Source organism: Rhinopithecus roxellana, chromosome 10 (genome assembly GCF_007565055.1).
Source record: "Rhinopithecus roxellana isolate Shanxi Qingling chromosome 10, ASM756505v1, whole genome shotgun sequence".
In the NCBI taxonomy this organism is placed as follows: domain Eukaryota; kingdom Metazoa; phylum Chordata; class Mammalia; order Primates; family Cercopithecidae; genus Rhinopithecus; species Rhinopithecus roxellana.
Window position 1 is genome coordinate 59,038,700 of NC_044558.1, and position 16,454 is coordinate 59,055,153.

Here is a 16,454-nt window from a genome sequence, read left to right on the forward strand (position 1 = left end):
GTCCCACAGCCAAGCCAGGGTGGGAGAGTGAAGCAGAGTTCAGCTGCAGAAAAGCAGAAAGACTGGAAAAGCGGACAGAGAAGCAAGACCCTCCTGCCAGGTCTGTAGCTGGACCTGTAGCAATTCTTGTACAATTCTGTTGCAAATTCTGTAGCAAGCCTTGAGTCCTCTTTTAAAAAATAAAGTCACTGCCAGCCAACACCTGTACCAGTCCCCTCAGAAGGGATTAGATTAGCTGATGGCCGTCTGGTAGGAAAACAAGAAGAGTCCCCAGACTGCAGCAGGCCAAGCGGGGTGTCATATGCTATCAAGGACTTGCTAGAAATCGGCCTTCTTCAACTATAAACCCCCCTCCTGAGTCCTCCAACTCTCTGATGACCCAGAGATCAAGAGTAGAAACATCACATGGCCAAGGGTAACTTGGAATGGGAAAAGCGCATTCCAAGTGCAAACACTTCCTGGTCATCCTGACTACCTACACTGCTCCAGGACCATGGACAAGATACCCTACTCCCACCCCATTTCTCCCTTAGCATCCCTCCCTACACATACCTCATTTAGTCTGGTTAGAACTGGCCCAGAAGCAGCCAAAAAGCATCGTAAAGCATGGACTGTATCGATGAGAGCACAGCACACAATGGAGGCTTGAGTATGCGGGTATAGAAATGAATTTGAGTGATGGAGGCAATGGCCAGCCCAAGCTGGAAAAAGTGTCACCAGATACCAGACTGTCTCAAGTTGGCCAATCTGTCTCCAGGCATGACCCACATCAAATGACCTTTCTGGTGCACATGGGGATCTGTGTGCTCTATGAAGACAGAGAAGGTACTCTCTGGGGCCACGGTGAAGCAAGACCAGACAACATGAAGGCCAGGGATGTCATAGCTTCCTTAGAAAAGGTGGAGATAACACGGGAACAGAAAACCAACATGTTCTCACGTTACATGTTCTCACTTGTAAGTGGGAGCTACATGACGAGAACACATGGACACACAGAGGGGAACAACGCACACTGGGGCTTTTTGGAGGGTGGGAAGAGGGAGAGGATCAGAAAAATAACTAATGGGTACTAGGCTTAATACCTGGGTGATAAAATAATCTGCAAAACAAAAGTTTACCAAAAAAAAGAGGAAAGTGAGTTTGGAAGTGTTGAAATAGGGAGTCGATTGGGGGGGGGGGGCGGGGGAGGAGGAGCTCAGTCACATCCAAAAGCAACAGACCCTCACCCTACCATGGGATTGGCTATGGCCACATCTGGCTAACACCTGCTTTGTGTGAATAGCCAGTCAAGTGCAAAATCTGTCCATTTTAATACATCTTTAATCCCATCCACCCACCCCTCTCATCTTGGAGCAATGCCCTCAACACACACCTGTGTCCTCACAGGAGTGGCAGAAAGTATTAACACATCAGGGCAGAAACAAGAAAAGGGAGAGATGGCTCAGCCCAAACTCACGTTGTCAACTTTATTCCCCATCCCAGTGGTGGCTCTTCTGTACAGTGGAGAAAGAAGGGGGACCACACCAGGGCTATGGAGAGACAGTACAGGCAGGACTGAACCGTCAGCAAAGATTAAAAGGATGACCAGAGGCTGGCAACCACAAAACCAAGAAGCCAGCGGGGGCTGCCCCTTCCAAGTCTCACCAACGACCCCAAGCAGGCAGCAGAGCCAAAGGCCCAATAGTACAATCCCCAAAAGCCAAGGTCTGGGACTCATCAAGGAGCTCCCAGGGATCCGGCGAGGCTCAGAGGGCAAGGGTGTCTTTGATGAGCCTGCGCATAGTGGTGGTGACCGAGGTGCCCAGGGCATCAGTGATCTGGAAGGAGATCTTGTAGAGGTAGGGCTGCACGTCCCGCAAGCCTGTGTCAAACACGTTATCCACCTCCGACTGTGTGGGCATCTTGGGCAAGTACTCATGCCGATTCATCACCTCCACGATGTTGATGATCTTCTCGCAGAGTTTCTCACCCACCTTCTCCCGGCAGATCTGCCGCTCCTGCTCCGTGGCCAGGGCTACCACATGTACCTTGACCGTCCACACTTCCCATGGAATGCACTCGTCTGAGAAAGGCCAGCGAGACTTCTTCTTCTGGTAGAACTCCAAGGACATCTGCCCCAGCCCATCACCACCAGAGTTGCGCAGCGCATCCTGGGGAAGAAGGGAACGAATGAGCATGCCAAGGCCTCTGAGTTCCCACCTGTGAGGGCCTGCTTCCCACACCCCAGGGAACTATGCTCTCTTAGCTCTAGTAATCATCCAGGGATGGCAAGGAAACAAGACTGGGAGAGGGTAAACAATTTGGGTGAAGTGACATAGCAAACTGCCAGCCTGAAATTGTGTAGTTCAAGCAAACCCACAAAATCTGTCTCCAAGCCCAATTCCTCCAGCTTGGTGAAGAACTGATATTACAGGAATAACTACTGGTCTGCAGGCACGTATTCTGTGCCAGGAACTTAACATACACAATTCCACTGGCTCCTCCCAACAACCCCATGAGCTTTCACCAAGGCACGATGAGGCTGAGAGAAGTAAGGTAACCTGCAAGAGTCACATGCCTATGGATGGCTGGACCAGGGTTTGAATCTGGATTGTCTGATTTCTAAATCCTTGCTTTTCACCTTTACATTCCATTAAGGGCCTTCTCCTTCCACACCACCCCTTTAGCCCATATCCTTCAAAATGTTCTAATCACCTCATCAACATCTCCCTCTTCCCCTGTAAACTATTTGTCTTCTCCACTGCCAATTAAACATAATTCTTGGCCGGGCGCGGTGGCTCAAGCCTGTAATCCCAGCACTTTGGGAGGCCGAGACGGGTGGATCACGAGGTCAGGAGATCGAGACCATCCTGGCTAACACAGTGAAACCCCGTCTCTACTAAAAAATACAAAAAACTAGCCAGGCGTAGTGGCGGGCGCCTGTAGTCCCAGCTGCTCGGGAGGCTGAGGCAGGAGAATGGCGTGAACCCAGGAGGCGGAGCTTGCAGTGAGCTGAGATCCAGCCACTGCACTCCAGCCTGGGCGACAGAGCTAGACCCGTCTCAAAAAAAAAAAAAAAAAAAAAAAAAACATAATTCTTTCGATATTTCTTAAAGAGACTGGGTCTTACTCTGTCACCCAGGCTGGAGGGCAGTGGAGCAATCATGGCTCACTGCAGCCTCGGAATCCTGGGCTCAAGCGATCCTCCCATGTTAGCCTCCTGAGTAGCTGATACTACAGGCACACTTGGCTAATTTTTAATTTTTTTAATTTTGTTAGAGATGGGGTATTGTCACATTATCCAGGCTGGTCTCGAACTCCTGGGCTCAAGCAATCCTCCTGCCTCAGCCTCCCAAAGCGCTGGGATTACAGTTGCAAGCCACTGCGCCCAGTTCACAGTCTCTTTTATGAGCACAGGAAGAGGGAACTGTAGAGCCCAGTGATCCTTGCTCAAAGAGGGAAACCAAGCAACAGAATGGGGAAGGGAAGTTGAAGGACAGACCAGACCTGGTGCTTCTCCCTCTTCTTCCCTGAGAAGCAAACAGGACCATCCAGTCCAATGATTCTGCCCTTGCCACCCCATGGGTGTGCGTGGCCCCATACTCCTCTTCAGCCAGGACCCTGAAGCTCCTTTCTATCTGAGTTAATGCCAACCCAGAGGGTAAGGATGCCTGAAATCCTGAACCACACTCATCAGGGAAGAGGCTCTCCTTCATTGACAAACCAAGGTCAAGTAACCTTGAATGGCTATCTGTAATGTTTAATGTGTGCCAGGTTCTGTTCCAAACACTGGGCATATTTGACTTATTCAGTCCTTGCAGTGCACACACCCTTTGAGGCAGGTAGGATTACTATTCCAATTTTGAGTGGAACCACTAGCCCAAGGTCACACACTTGCTGGGTGCTAGAGTGCGGCTCCAAAGCCTATGCTCTTCACCACTCTGCTCCACCTGCCTCTTACTGACACCTGGAGGACAGAGAGCTGAAAGATGCTGCTGCTCTTGAGGGTGACTGGGAAACCGCTGATGAACTTGCCCTTTCTGGGTTTGGGGGGACAATGAGGGACAGCTTTCGCCTGACACTGGGCAATCCCCTGCAATGAGCACACAGTACTCAACACAGTGAAGTGCTCTGCAAGTATTTATGGAATGAAAGTCAGACACACAGCTCCCCTGTGTTCTAACCCCAGAGCAGATGCCTTTAGGCTCATGCCAGTAGTTCAAGACCAGCCTGGAGTTCAAGATCAGCCTGGGAAACACAGTGACACCCCATCTTTACAAAAAAAATTCTGTTTTTTGGAGACAGGGTCTTGCTCTGTCACCCATGCTGGAGTACAGTAGCGTGATCATGGCTCACTGCAGCCTCGAACTCCTAAGCTCAAGCAATCCTCCCACCTCAGCTGCTCAAGCACCTGGGACTACAGGCATGTGCCACCATGTCCCACTAATTTTTTATTTTTTGTACAGACGGAGTTTCGCCATGTTTCCGGGGCTGGTCTTGAGCTCCTGGGCTCAAGCAATCTGGTCACCTTAGCCTCCCAAAGTGCTGAGACCACAGGCGTAGCCACCAGGCCTGGCAAAAAAAATCGTCAAAAATTAGCCGGGGCCGGGCGCGGTGGCTCAAGCCTGTAATCCCAGCACTTTGGGAGGCCGAGACGGGCGGATCACGAGGTCAGGAGATCGAGACCAGCCTGGCTAACACCGTGAAACCCCATCTCTACTAAAAAATACAAAAAAAACTAGATGGGCGAGGTGGCGGGCGCCTATAGTCCCAGCTACTTGGGAGCCTGAGGCAGGAGAATGGCGTAAACCCGGGAGGCGGAGCTTGCAGTGAGCTGAGATCCGGCCACTGCACTCCAGCCCGGGCGACAGAGCAAGACTCCGTCTTAAAAAAAAAAAAAAAAAAAAAAAAAAAATTAGCCGGGCATGGTGGTAGTGGTGTACACCTGTGGTCCCAGCTGCTTGGAAGGCTACAGTGGGAGGACTGCTCGAGCCCAGGAGTCCCAAGACTGGGGTGACACAGTGAGATTGTGTCTCAAAAAAAAAAAAGGAAAAAAGAAAAATTATCATCACTACTTTAAAATTTAAAAGTACCCACTCGCCGGGCGCGGTGGCTCAAGCCTGTAATCCCAGCACTTTGGGAGGCCGAGACGGGCGGATCACGAGGTCAGGAGATCGAGACCATCCTGGCTAATACGGTGAAACCCCGTCTCTACTAAAAAATACAAAAAACTAGCCGGGCGACGAGGCGGGCGCCTGTAGTCCCAGCTACTGGGGAGGCTGAGACAGGAGAATGGCGTGAACCCGGGAGGCGGAGCTTGCAGTGAGCTGAGAGCTGGCCACTGCACTCCAGCCTGGGCGGCAGAGCAAGACTCCGTCTCAAAAAAAAAAAAAAAAAAAGTACCCACTCAATGAAATGGTCAAACACTGTGACTCTGAACAAAGACCAGAGGAGAAACCACACTACCACTTCCACCTCCTGAGGTGACCAACAGCAGCAGCCGGCCATGTCCCTTCCACATCTTTCTTCCACCCAGGCACACAATGCCACACCGCCAAAACGGACCTGTGGATGGCAGCCACCTGAGCCAAGCAAGCCACCCTGTGGGGAAGTTTCATGTGGGAAAGGAAAAGTGGAAACAGAAGCAGAGAGAGCTGTAGCCAGAGAGAAGGTCAAGACCACAGAAGCAAGGATGGCCCCAGGGGACCTGGCCGCCAACACTGCTCAGCTTCCTGTTCTTCCTTCTCTCCCCAAGCACATTTATGAGTGTCTCCCTCCCTCACCACCATGCACGCGCACGCACACGCCCTCCCCTGAAGAGCTCTCAACATGCCTGTTTCTCAGAACCTGAAAGAACCCGATTCACACACTCAGGAAGAAGAGGCTGGTTCAACAGCAAGCTGGGGTGGAGGGCACCCGAGGCCCGGCCATCCACTGTGCCACACCCTTACCTTGAACTCCCCGACAACCTTGCGCAGGGCACGATCCAGTTCCTCAGAAGAGACGCGCACATAAGTGAAGTCGATGAAGTCACAGTCAACATCCTGGGTGCCCACGGTGCCAATGGAGTAGGTGCCCTCCTTCTTGTAGTGGAACTTGCCCGTGCTGCGGTGCAGGAGCACCGTGTGCAGCACAGCCAGCATGGCCTCCTCCACCTGCCGCCCCTCCACCGACACCTCCAGCACCTCCGAGCGACAGTTCATCCTGCACCCAGTAACCCACACCAAGGTGGGGAACAAGGATAAAGACAGGGGATCTTCACCCTACCCAAGGGCCACCCTGCAAGAGGAGCCCAGGTCAGAATGCCGACAAGAATAGTCCACATGTTATCTGTTCACTTCCTTCTAGACTCAGCTCGGCCTCTGCCTCCACTGGCCCTTCTCTGCATTTTGGCAGGACAGACTATCAGAGAATCATCAACTCTCAGGATCAGAAAGCGCAAGAGCTTCAAAGTTATCAGTCCAAATGACAGGCCGGGATTCCATTTTACAACCTTCAGTGTAGTTTACAGCAGATGCTCACTGTGCAACCTTTGTCAAGTACTAGACATCAAAGGCAAGCACGGCCCCTGCCCTCAGGCTGACAGAATGAAGGAAAAGCAGGCAACTAAACATTATCACCATGGAGAGAGTACAGGGTGGGAGCAAGAAGTACAGAAAGACAAGTCTGATTTCCTCGGACCTTGAATGAACAGGTTAAGGCATTTGAACTCTGTCCTAAGAGCAGCGCACTGTGCCAAGATCAAATCTGTGCATCAGAAAAGTACCTCTGGGCCAGATGTGGTGGCTCACATTAATCCCAGTAATTTGGGAGACCGAGGCAAATCACTTGAGCCAAAAGTTCAAGACCAGCCTGGGCAACATGATAAAACCACATCTTTACGAAAAATACAAAAACTTAGCTGGGCCTGGTGGCAGGCGCCTGTAGTCCCAGCTACTTGAGGGGCTGAGGCAGGAGGATAACTTAAACATGGGAGGCTGAGGCTGCAGTGAGCTGAGATCATGCCACTGTGCTCCAGCCTGAGTGAAAAAGTGAGACCCTGTCTCAAAAATAAATAAATAAATAAATAACAAAGTAATAAAATAAATTCAAAAAAAAGAAAAGTACCTCTGGCTAAAGGGCAAAGAATGGCTCTAAACTGTATTGGTGTCACAAACTACTCAGAGAAGTCAATGAAGCCATGAAGGCTGGGCTTTAAAAACATGACACACACACACACGTACCAAATCTCACCTATTTCTAGGGACACCCACATCCACAGACTCCAGGGTAAAAACTTGTGGATTTAAGGCACAAAGGCTGGGCAGGGAAGTCAGTTAAAGACCACTACAGTAGACATAGTTACAGAAGCAGCATAATCAGGTGTGGGGGTTTTTCATGCCCTACAGTCCTGGGTTTGAATCTCACCTCATCTACATCTTGCTCTGTGACTTTAAGCAAATCACTCAACCTCTCTGAACTTCTTATCTGTAAATGGGGATAGTAGTGAGAATTAAGGTAACACATGTAAAATACAGTAGAATAGTGGTTAAAAACGATGACTTGAAACTCATACAACCTGGACTGGAACTCCAGGTCTGCCACTTGCTCCATGCTCATGATCTTGGGCAAGTTACTTAACACCTATCTGCCATATATACCAAAGAGATAATAATGGCTACCTTGAAAGGGTTGAGGGCTGAATGAGTTAGCATGTATAGAACACTAAAAGCAGTATCTGACAAGCAGTAAACATCCACTAAGTATTCATTAGTACATTGTTATTGCCAAGAGATGATGCAAGGCTATACAGCAGTAGTGGTAGAGTGAGTGGGAAGGAGAGACAAGAGACTTGAGAACCAGAACATAGTAAATAACTAAATACATGCCCAGAGGGAGAGGGAACTTCAAGTTCCTTATAACTCAGAGTATTCAACTTGCAAACTTCCCCTGACAGGGAACTCACTAGCTCTCACAACAGCCACTCAATGTTCAGGAAGTTCTACTCAGTTATTTTGATTTATTTATTTATTTATTTTATTCATGAGATGGGGTCTCACTCCATCACCCAGGCTGGAATACAGTGGCACAATCTCTGCTCATTGCAACTTCCGCCTCCCAGGCTCCCATCCCAGCCTCTCCAGCAGCTGGGAACACAGGTGCACACCACCACACCTGGCTAATTTTTTCTATTTTTGGTAGAGAAAGGGTTTCGCCATGTTACCCAGGCTGGTCTCCAACTCCTGAGCTCAAGACATCCACCTGCCTCGGCCTCCCAAAGTGCTGGGATTACCGCACCCAGTCCAGTTATTCTTTCTACTGAAGAATCTGTCACTTAGTGCTTCAAACTACTTTTAGTTTTAGTTTTGGTACCCAAAGCCACATAACGTCTCACCTCTTTTCCACAAGTGAGTTTTTATTTAGGGGTAGCTGTTCCACCACCCCCTCACCCTTTCTACAGGCTGAAGGTCCCCAGTCCTCAAAAACATGCCTGTTCCACATCACATCTTATCTGCATGGAATCCTGGCAGCTCTCTTCTAAGTGTATTTCACTCATCTGGTTGACAGACGGTGAAAATAAAAAATATATTTCAGTTTGTGTCTGTCCCCTTTTAAACTGTTGCTCAGTACAGGATACAGGGCAACAGTCTGTGGACTGCACAGAGATCAGGCCAGCTCTGCCTCTCACCTGGCGATCAGTTCGCGTCTACCTGTACTATCACGTACCATCACGTTTTGTTTTTGTTTCTACCACTGCCTATATTCTACCACAGAATATAGGCAGACAATTCCTATATTCTGCTTATAGGGCAGAGACTATATTCCATTCATCACTATAATGGTAATTCCTAGTACTTTGTACAAAACAACTGCTCAATTCATCCCAACCCAGGAATTCCAGGTCCTTCCAGGGGTTGCTAGATTAGTTTCTCCTACATGCTTGGATCAAGAATGAAAAGGGCTCTCTTGCTCGTTTTGCCCTCCAGTTCCACTCCATCCAGCAATTTTCTTCCCATCTGGAGACTCCTGGCTCTGGTCTGGCTCCCTTTCTTCCACGATTTCTCCCTCTTGTGTCCCCCTCAATCGTTCACACAAGCCATACATCTCACTTGTGCCCCAAGCCTGGGCTCCTCCCTCACTCTACGTGCTATTTTAGGATCCACTCCTCCAAGAAGTCAGTCCTGACCAACCCCATTCTCCTTCCCACAGCAGCCACATTTGGTCTGTGAAAACCTTGTTGTCCCCTGCACCACACAGTGAGCAGTGAGCAGCAGGGCCCACCAGAGTAGGGTCTGGAAAGTCTCGTCCCTCTGGTCCGCCCGAGTTGCAGAGGTTAACAGCTGCCTTCTCAAGCTTGGTTGGAGCACAGGGTGCGCCAATTCCCACCTTGAGTGTAGAGTTTAGAAGCACGGATTCTTCAAGCTCGGCTCATGCCCTTCCTCCTCCTCCTCACGCCCAGGTGCGACCTCCGCAGGTACGCGTCAACCTCTGCGCGGCGCTGAACCACAAGAGGCCGGCTAAAAGCAAAACCAGAAAGCTTACTTGGCTTCATATCAAGAGACTCGGGACGGACGCAGGAAGGAATTCCCGCCCGGGTCCCGTACCCCCCGCCGCCACTACGAGCGAACCTCCACAGTCCACGTAATCAGGGAAGAGCGGACTCCTCGGGTGTCTCGGGGGCGGCGCCCCGCGCCCAGGCTGGCTGGACTCGGAAGCTGGAGGAGCACCCCTGTTCCGCCGCCCCAGGGGATGCCCACGCCGGCACAGGAGAGGGGGGAGACGGTTAAAACAGCTCCCACCTCCCCCAACCCCCGTCCGCAACCAGCCTCTGAGATGCCACCACTCTCCCGGCTGGCTCCAGACCACCTGGGTCGGAGGCCAAGCCGGGACCGGAAGCCGCGCCGCCCCCCGCGCGCCGGGAGGCTCACCGGAGGGGGCACGTACCCGGCTGGCCGGGTCCTCGCATGCATGTAGCCGCCCACATCATCCCGTAGTCACAGGAGCACACACAGATAGTTATGTGTTGCTCTCTGTCTGGGGGCTGCTCTTTTCGTGGTTATGTCTTGGATTTTAAGATTTGATGGTGATGATGATCCCCCTTATGTGGACGAGTCCATTCAACCCACCACCGAGAACGCTGTGGTGTTTCAGCCGGGACAACTCACTTCCGCCATAGAGACTGCAGAGAAGGAGGAGCCCGATGGGCTCTCGGCCGCCTCCCTAGGCCGAGCGGAGTCATTGGCTGCGAGTCCGGCCCGGGGACGCAGACAGGGTGCCCAACTCAGTTCGGACTGAGAGGCCTGGAAGGAGCACCGATCCCCACAAGATGAGGGGCGTACCCCGTAGGGAGAGGTCCTGGAGATGAGCCCACACCGCTGTGCTGCAGGACGCCCAGTGGATGGCAAAAGTTGAGTTTGTTCAATGTGCGTAACAGACAGGATCCCTGGCCCTCCACCCACACAGATGCTGAAGAAAGGGGCTTCATCTCTCAGTGTTGCCTTTATGCAACAGCACTACTTGGTACTCCACGATGACCAATCTGGTGACAGTCCTTCGGAGGCTAGTAATTCGGCCATTGCTTCTCTGCGTGACCCTTAACATCACTCATCCTTTCTGATGCTCTCTATAAACAGGGGGCTGTTGTGTGGATCACAGGAGATAAGTCATATGAAAGATTTTTGTGACCTGTAAAGTGTAATATGAATGCAAATGTATTTTTAGTGCTGTGTAACTTCCTGGAGCGCATTTGGTTATCTATGTAGATTGTAAGCCCAGAGCAGACAGGGGTTCGAGAGCTCCGTTAATGCACCCACCTCCAATAGCAGGCACTCTTAAGATGTTACTTGGTGTTTACCATGCTTGTTTTCTGGCCACTGGGGTGCCTCACGCCTGTGATCCCAACACTTTGGGAGGCTGAGGACGGAGCATCACCTGAGGCCGGGAGTTCAAGACCAGCCCTGTCAACATAGTGAGACTCCCATCTTTAAAATAAAAATTTAAAAATTAGCTGGGCGTGTTGGCGTACCCCTGTAGTCCCAGCTACTTCAGAGGCTGAGGTGGAGGATCACTTGAGCCCAGGAGGTTGAAGCTGCAGTGAGCTATAATCATGCTGCTGCACTGCAGGCTGAATGACAAAACAAGATCCTGTCTCAAAAAAAAAAGTTGGGCGTGGTGGCTCATGCCTGTAATCCCAGTACTTTGGGAGGCCGAGGCTGACGAATCACTTGAGGTCAGGAGTTTGAGACCAGCCTGGCCAACATGGTGAAATCTCATCTCTACCAAAAATACAAAAAAAATTAGCCAGGTGTGGTGTCAGGCACCTGTTATCCCAGCTACTTGGGAGGCTGAGGCAGAAGAATTGCTTGAACCCGGGAGGTAGAGGTTGCAATGAGCTGAGATTGTACCATGGCATTCCAGCCTGGGCAACTGAGCAAGACCCTGTCTCAAAAAAAAAAAAAAAAAAAGCTCATTTTTCAAACACATGCTTTTATCTTCCAAAATGATAAAAGATAACATTTATTAGGTGGAATGGAAAGGTCATGATTTTAAATACCATATATATGTACATATAAATTTAAACCTGATACTAATCAATCCTGCAATATAGATGAGAAATTGGGCCAGGCATGGTGGCTCATGCTTGTAATCCCAGCACTTTGGGGGGCCGAGGTGGGTGGATCATTTGGGGTCATGAGTTCAAGACCAGCCTAACCAACATGGTGACACCCCATCTCTACTAAAAAAAAAAAAAAAAAAAAAAAATAGCCAGGCTTGGTGGCACATACCTGTAATGCCCACTACTCTGGAGGCTGAGGCAGGAGAATCGCTTGAACCGAGGAGGCAGAGGTTGCAGTGAGCAGAGATCACACCACTGCACTCCAGCCTGGCGGAAGAGCGAGACTCCATCTCAAAAAAAAAAAAAAAAACAGAAAAAAAGAAAAAGAAAGTGATTGGAAAGAGGTTAAGTAAGTGGCCCAAGGTCACTCAGTAAATAACAGAGCCTTGAATTCAAATCCAAAACTCTACCACTACGGGAGCTCTCTTTCTGGCTGGCTTCCTTAGCCAACTCTCCCCTATGTACCACCACTCTCCAATACACCCCCACCCACCAGTGGTGTCCTGATAAATGCTTCACACCTGCTCTCTGGTAGGGGAAATGCCTTGATTTGTAGCATTTGCCCATTTTCTACCATAGGTGATTTCAAGCTACAAGACATCAATGAATGCGGAGTCCAGAATGGATGGATGATTGCATGTTGATCGTCAAGGTTAGAATCAGCCCTTGGGGGCCAGTGCCAGCTGGCTCCAGCACACCACTGTCACCACCTCAGCCTTAGGCTTCCTCCTCCCATTCAGTTCTTCCAAACCTGGCTGCACAAGCTCCTCCTCTGGCTGGCCTTTCCTCCATCATCTGTTCCCTATCTTCTTTCCTTCCTCCCCACAGTTCTGCCCTTTTTCAGCCCTTGCCTCGTATCCCAGGTGTAGGTGCCTCTCCTGGGAGAAAGAGAAAGCTGTCTGCCCTGCAGACCAGCAATATTTTCGGGAAGCTGCACAAAACCAGAAAGCAATCAGGAGGAAGTATTGAGAGGGAAGGGTCTGTAAGGAGCTGAAAGAGAGGGACCAAGGGAGGTTGGAACCAGTCCTGGAGTGGAGGAGGTGCCAGAGCCCATCCCCGGAGACTGCCATTGAATAAGGGGAGTGACTGATCTCTCTGGCCATCCACACACTCCATCTCACAGCCCTTTGTGGCCACTAGCCTGACATCATCATCATCATCATTATCATCATCACTACCACCAATTATTGAGCCTTTACTAGGTACCATGCCAGCACTCACAGACCCTATTGTGCTGATTTTGCCTACCATTCAAGGTAGATACAGTTCACCTCCCCAACACCCCACTTTCTGATTTACTGATGTTATAACTGAAGCCCAGTCATACATAGTGATGATAGTGGTTTGCTGTGATGCTTAATTGTACGTGTCAGCTTGACTGGGACCAGGGTACCTAGACAGTTGGTTAAGTATGATTCTGGGTGTGTCTGTGGGGTGTTCTGATGAGCCTAACATTGGAACTGGCAGACTGAGTGAAGCCAATTTCCCTTCCCGGTGTGGAGGGGCTTCATCCAATCAGTTGAAGGCCTAGTGGAACCAAAAGGTTGACCCTTCAGTGAGTAAGCGGAATTCCTGCCTGACTGTCTTAGAACTGGGACATCAGTCTTTTCCTGCTTTCAGTCTCCAACTGCCTTCAGAGAGCTGCTTCTCCTGCGTCTCAAGACTGAAATGATACCATCAGCTTTCCTGACTTCAGATCTTAGGACTTGTCAGCTAGTTCCTTATAATAAATCCCTCTCGGCCGGTGCAGTGGCTCACGCCTGTAATCCCGACACTTTGGGAGGCCGAGGTAGGCAGATCACCCGAGGTTGGGAGTTCGAGACCAGCCTGACCAACATGGAGAAACCCTATCTCTACTAAAAATACAAAATTAGCCAGGTGTGGTGGCACATGCCTGTAATCCTGGCTGCTCAGGAGGCTGAGGCAGGAGAATCACTTGAACCCGGGAGGCAGAGGTTGCGGTGAGCCAAGATCTTACCATTGCACTTCAGCCCAGGCAACAAGAGCGAAACTCCATCTCAATCAATCAATCAATCAATCAATCCCTCTCTTTCTCCTGCCACATATATAGAGAGGAGAAACTCTCACTATATATAGTATGTGTTTGTGTCTGTGTCCTACTGCTTGTGTTTCTCTGGAGAACCCTGACTAGTACATGCCCAAGGCCATGCAGCTGCTCTTTCCTCCTTCCACCAATCTTTTCACTCACTTATGTGCCTACTCCAGCACTCACCCTTTCCATGGAGCCTTGCCTACTGGACTGGGGAACATAAGAGAGGCTGAGTCTTCTCACCTCTTTATCTCACATGCTGACCCACACTTGCCTCTTCTTATCTCCCTGAATTCTTACAGGGAAATTCTCATTGCAACCCTGGGTCTCAGCCCCTCTGAGTAGTCCCATCATGGAGGGGAGGGAGTGGCTAAAAAACTGGGACTGTGTGGGATGAATTCTCTCATTCTATGCCCCTACCTCTGACGATCAAGACGTAATCGTCTGTTCATTCATTCATGCCACACATGTGGAACTGTCCACATGCCAGGCCCTTCTAATACCTTGTAATGCCAAGGGAGACAAGTCACAGTTCTAGCCCTCCAGGAGCTCAGAGTCTTCAGATGAGGTGGACCAGGAGATACCTATGGCTAAGAAAACCCAACAAGTGGTATGAAAGAAATGGCAGCAGGTTTTGTGGGGACCCAAGAGGGCCAGGATGGAGAGATGCTGGTTGCCTGGAATAGAAAGTGACACATTCAGGCCGGGTGCGGTGACTCACACCTGTAATCCCAGCACTTTGGGAGGCTGAGGCGTTGGATCACCTGAGGTCAGGAGTTCGAAACCAGCCTGGCCAACATGGTGAAACCTCATCTCTACTAAAAATACAAAAAGTAGGTGGGCCTGCTGGCACATGCCTGTAATCCCAGCTACTCAGGAGGCTGAGGCAGGAGAATGACTTGAAACTGGGAGGTGGAGGTTGCAGTCAGCCAAGATCATACCACTGCAGTCCAGTCTGGGCAACAGAGAAAGACTCTGTCTCGAAAAACAAAAAACAAACAAACAAAAAACAGAAAGCGACGTATTCAGAGTGAAGAGGAATCCCAAGCCCTGCTCTCATCAACTTGAGAAGTGACCAGGCACCAAGAGAAAACCAGGACAGCTTGAGAGAGCAGCAGGCAGCAACCTGAAGAAACGGCAGGGAAGGGGCTGATCCAGGAAGAAGTGGGAATTATTCTAGGAAAGCTCCCTGGAGAAGAGGGAAGAAAAAAGCCAGGGGGCGCGGGGACAGAGAGTGGAAATTGAGGGTTCTGGGGTGAGAGAGGCAAGGATAGAGGGAGCAGACTTTTCAGCCAGAGCCCAGAGCCACAGCCGCCAAGCAGACAGGCAACTGGCTGAGACTCTCCGAGCCATGCCTGCAGCAAAGGCCTGTGGGGAGACCTTGAAGGCCAACCCAAGACCTTGGGAGTAGGCAGCTGGCTTCGCCTGGTGAGTGTGGCCTCAGATGGCCCCAACTCATCCTGGTGCGTGCCCAGGGGAGAGCCGAGCCCCAAAGCTGCCCCTGCAAGCCACCCCAGCTGCTCCAGCGCTGACCCCAGTGGCGTCACAGGGAGTGACTCAAGCCCCAGCAACAACAATGAGTGGGACTGACGTAGGCCAGGGTTCCTGCTGGGGGCCAGGCTGGCTGGAAAGCCAGCACCCTGCCTGCTGACCCTCTAGCCTGGACAGACTGCGGGGGTGAGGAGGACCAGCTGTCCTTCTCTGACATCTGCCCTCTGGATCGCGGGCAGGGGCTCTTCCACCTCCCACCCTTTCTGGGATGTCACTTCCAGTCCCCACCCTCCCTGACAGGGAAAATGTCTGGGCGGATGAAAGAGTGGCAGAGAGCGTGAGAAAGGGGCGCCTCCCAGCCCCAACCTGCCAACCTTACCAGGCAGCCTGGAGACCAGGACCAGGCCAGGCACAGCATGTGCGCTGTCTCTTCTCCTGAGGACCCAGGGATCTGTCCATGTTGGGGAAGGGTTGTGTGGTGTTTTTTTGTTTTTGTTTTTGTTTTTGTTTTCTTCCAGAAAGGCCTGTGTTTGTCTGGCCAAGTTGGAGTAGGAGCCGGGCTTTATTTCTGTGCCTCCGTCCCTCGGGGGTGCGGGACTGTCTCTCCTTGCTGCAAGGTCTGTTCCTTTGGCAGGCCGTTCTGAGCATCTGTCATTCTTTAAGGAAGAGGATTCTGGGCGACTGTGCTTGCGAAAGGTTAGGGGGCTGTTTATCCGCCCCTGATAAGGCAGTCCCTGTATCTGCCTCTGGGGAGCTGTTTTTCTGTCCCTGCTTTCTTGTGGGGCAGGGGGCATCTCTGTATCTGTCCTCATGGTATCCCAGCTACCTGGGGCCCTGGGGTGGAGTCCAGACTTCCTGCTTGGCTATGCCAAGGCTGGGCTCCCTGGTTGGAGACCTCTTTCCTCTGATGTTCTCCAGGCTAGGAGTGCAGTGACAGTCAGCACCCTGCCCGCCTGGCTTGCGGCTGGGCACTGCTCCCTGCTAACGCAGCATGTACCAGGACAGGCCCCCCCGCACTCCCCTCCCTGTCCCAGCTGCCACCCCCAGCCCCTGTGGCCACGCCAGGCCTGATTTATGGTCCTGAGTTGGGACTGGACAGTGCCAGCGCCTGGGTCAGACCTTGAGGAGACCTCAAGTGGCACCCTTGGCCTGGCAGGGTCAGGGCCCAGGAGGAGATGAGGGGGAGCCAGGGTGCTGGGGAGGATGAACACAGCACGGGCCCAGGAGTGGCAGGCAGGAGGCGGAAACCAAGGCCAGGGCCTCCAGGGGCCCATAGGTTTCCCACCGGCTCCGAGTGCAGCTGGGGACCTGGAAATGTGCCTCCTGCCTTCAGAATGT

The 16,454-nt window shown here is 51.4% G+C and overlaps 1 protein-coding gene across 1 annotated transcript; it reads right to left on the reverse strand.

Annotated features, from left to right (window-relative positions):
- Positions 1-1,441: 1,441 nt before the first annotated feature.
- ATG101 (autophagy related 101) lies at positions 1,442-9,868 on the reverse strand. Its single transcript, XM_010373990.2, has 4 exons — positions 9,588-9,868; positions 9,346-9,476; positions 5,931-6,258; positions 1,442-2,150 (listed from the first exon to the last, which is right to left on the reverse strand). Exons 3-4 carry the CDS (start codon positions 6,180-6,182, stop codon positions 1,746-1,748), a joined length of 657 nt encoding a protein of 218 aa, XP_010372292.1. The 5' UTR covers positions 6,183-6,258; positions 9,346-9,476; positions 9,588-9,868; the 3' UTR covers positions 1,442-1,745.
- Between the last annotated feature and the right edge of the window lie 6,586 nt (positions 9,869-16,454).

Bases quoted from the DNA above. Each gene is read 5' to 3' on its own strand.
- ATG101 (XM_010373990.2), bottom strand. From the start codon at position 6,182: ATGAACTGTCGCTCGGAGGTGCTGGAGGTGTCGGTGGAGGGGCGGCAG. The intron at 2,151-5,930 runs GTAAGGGTGTGG...CTTCTTCCCCAG, and splicing joins AGGTTGTCGGGGAGTTCAAG to GATGCGCTGCGCAACTCTGG.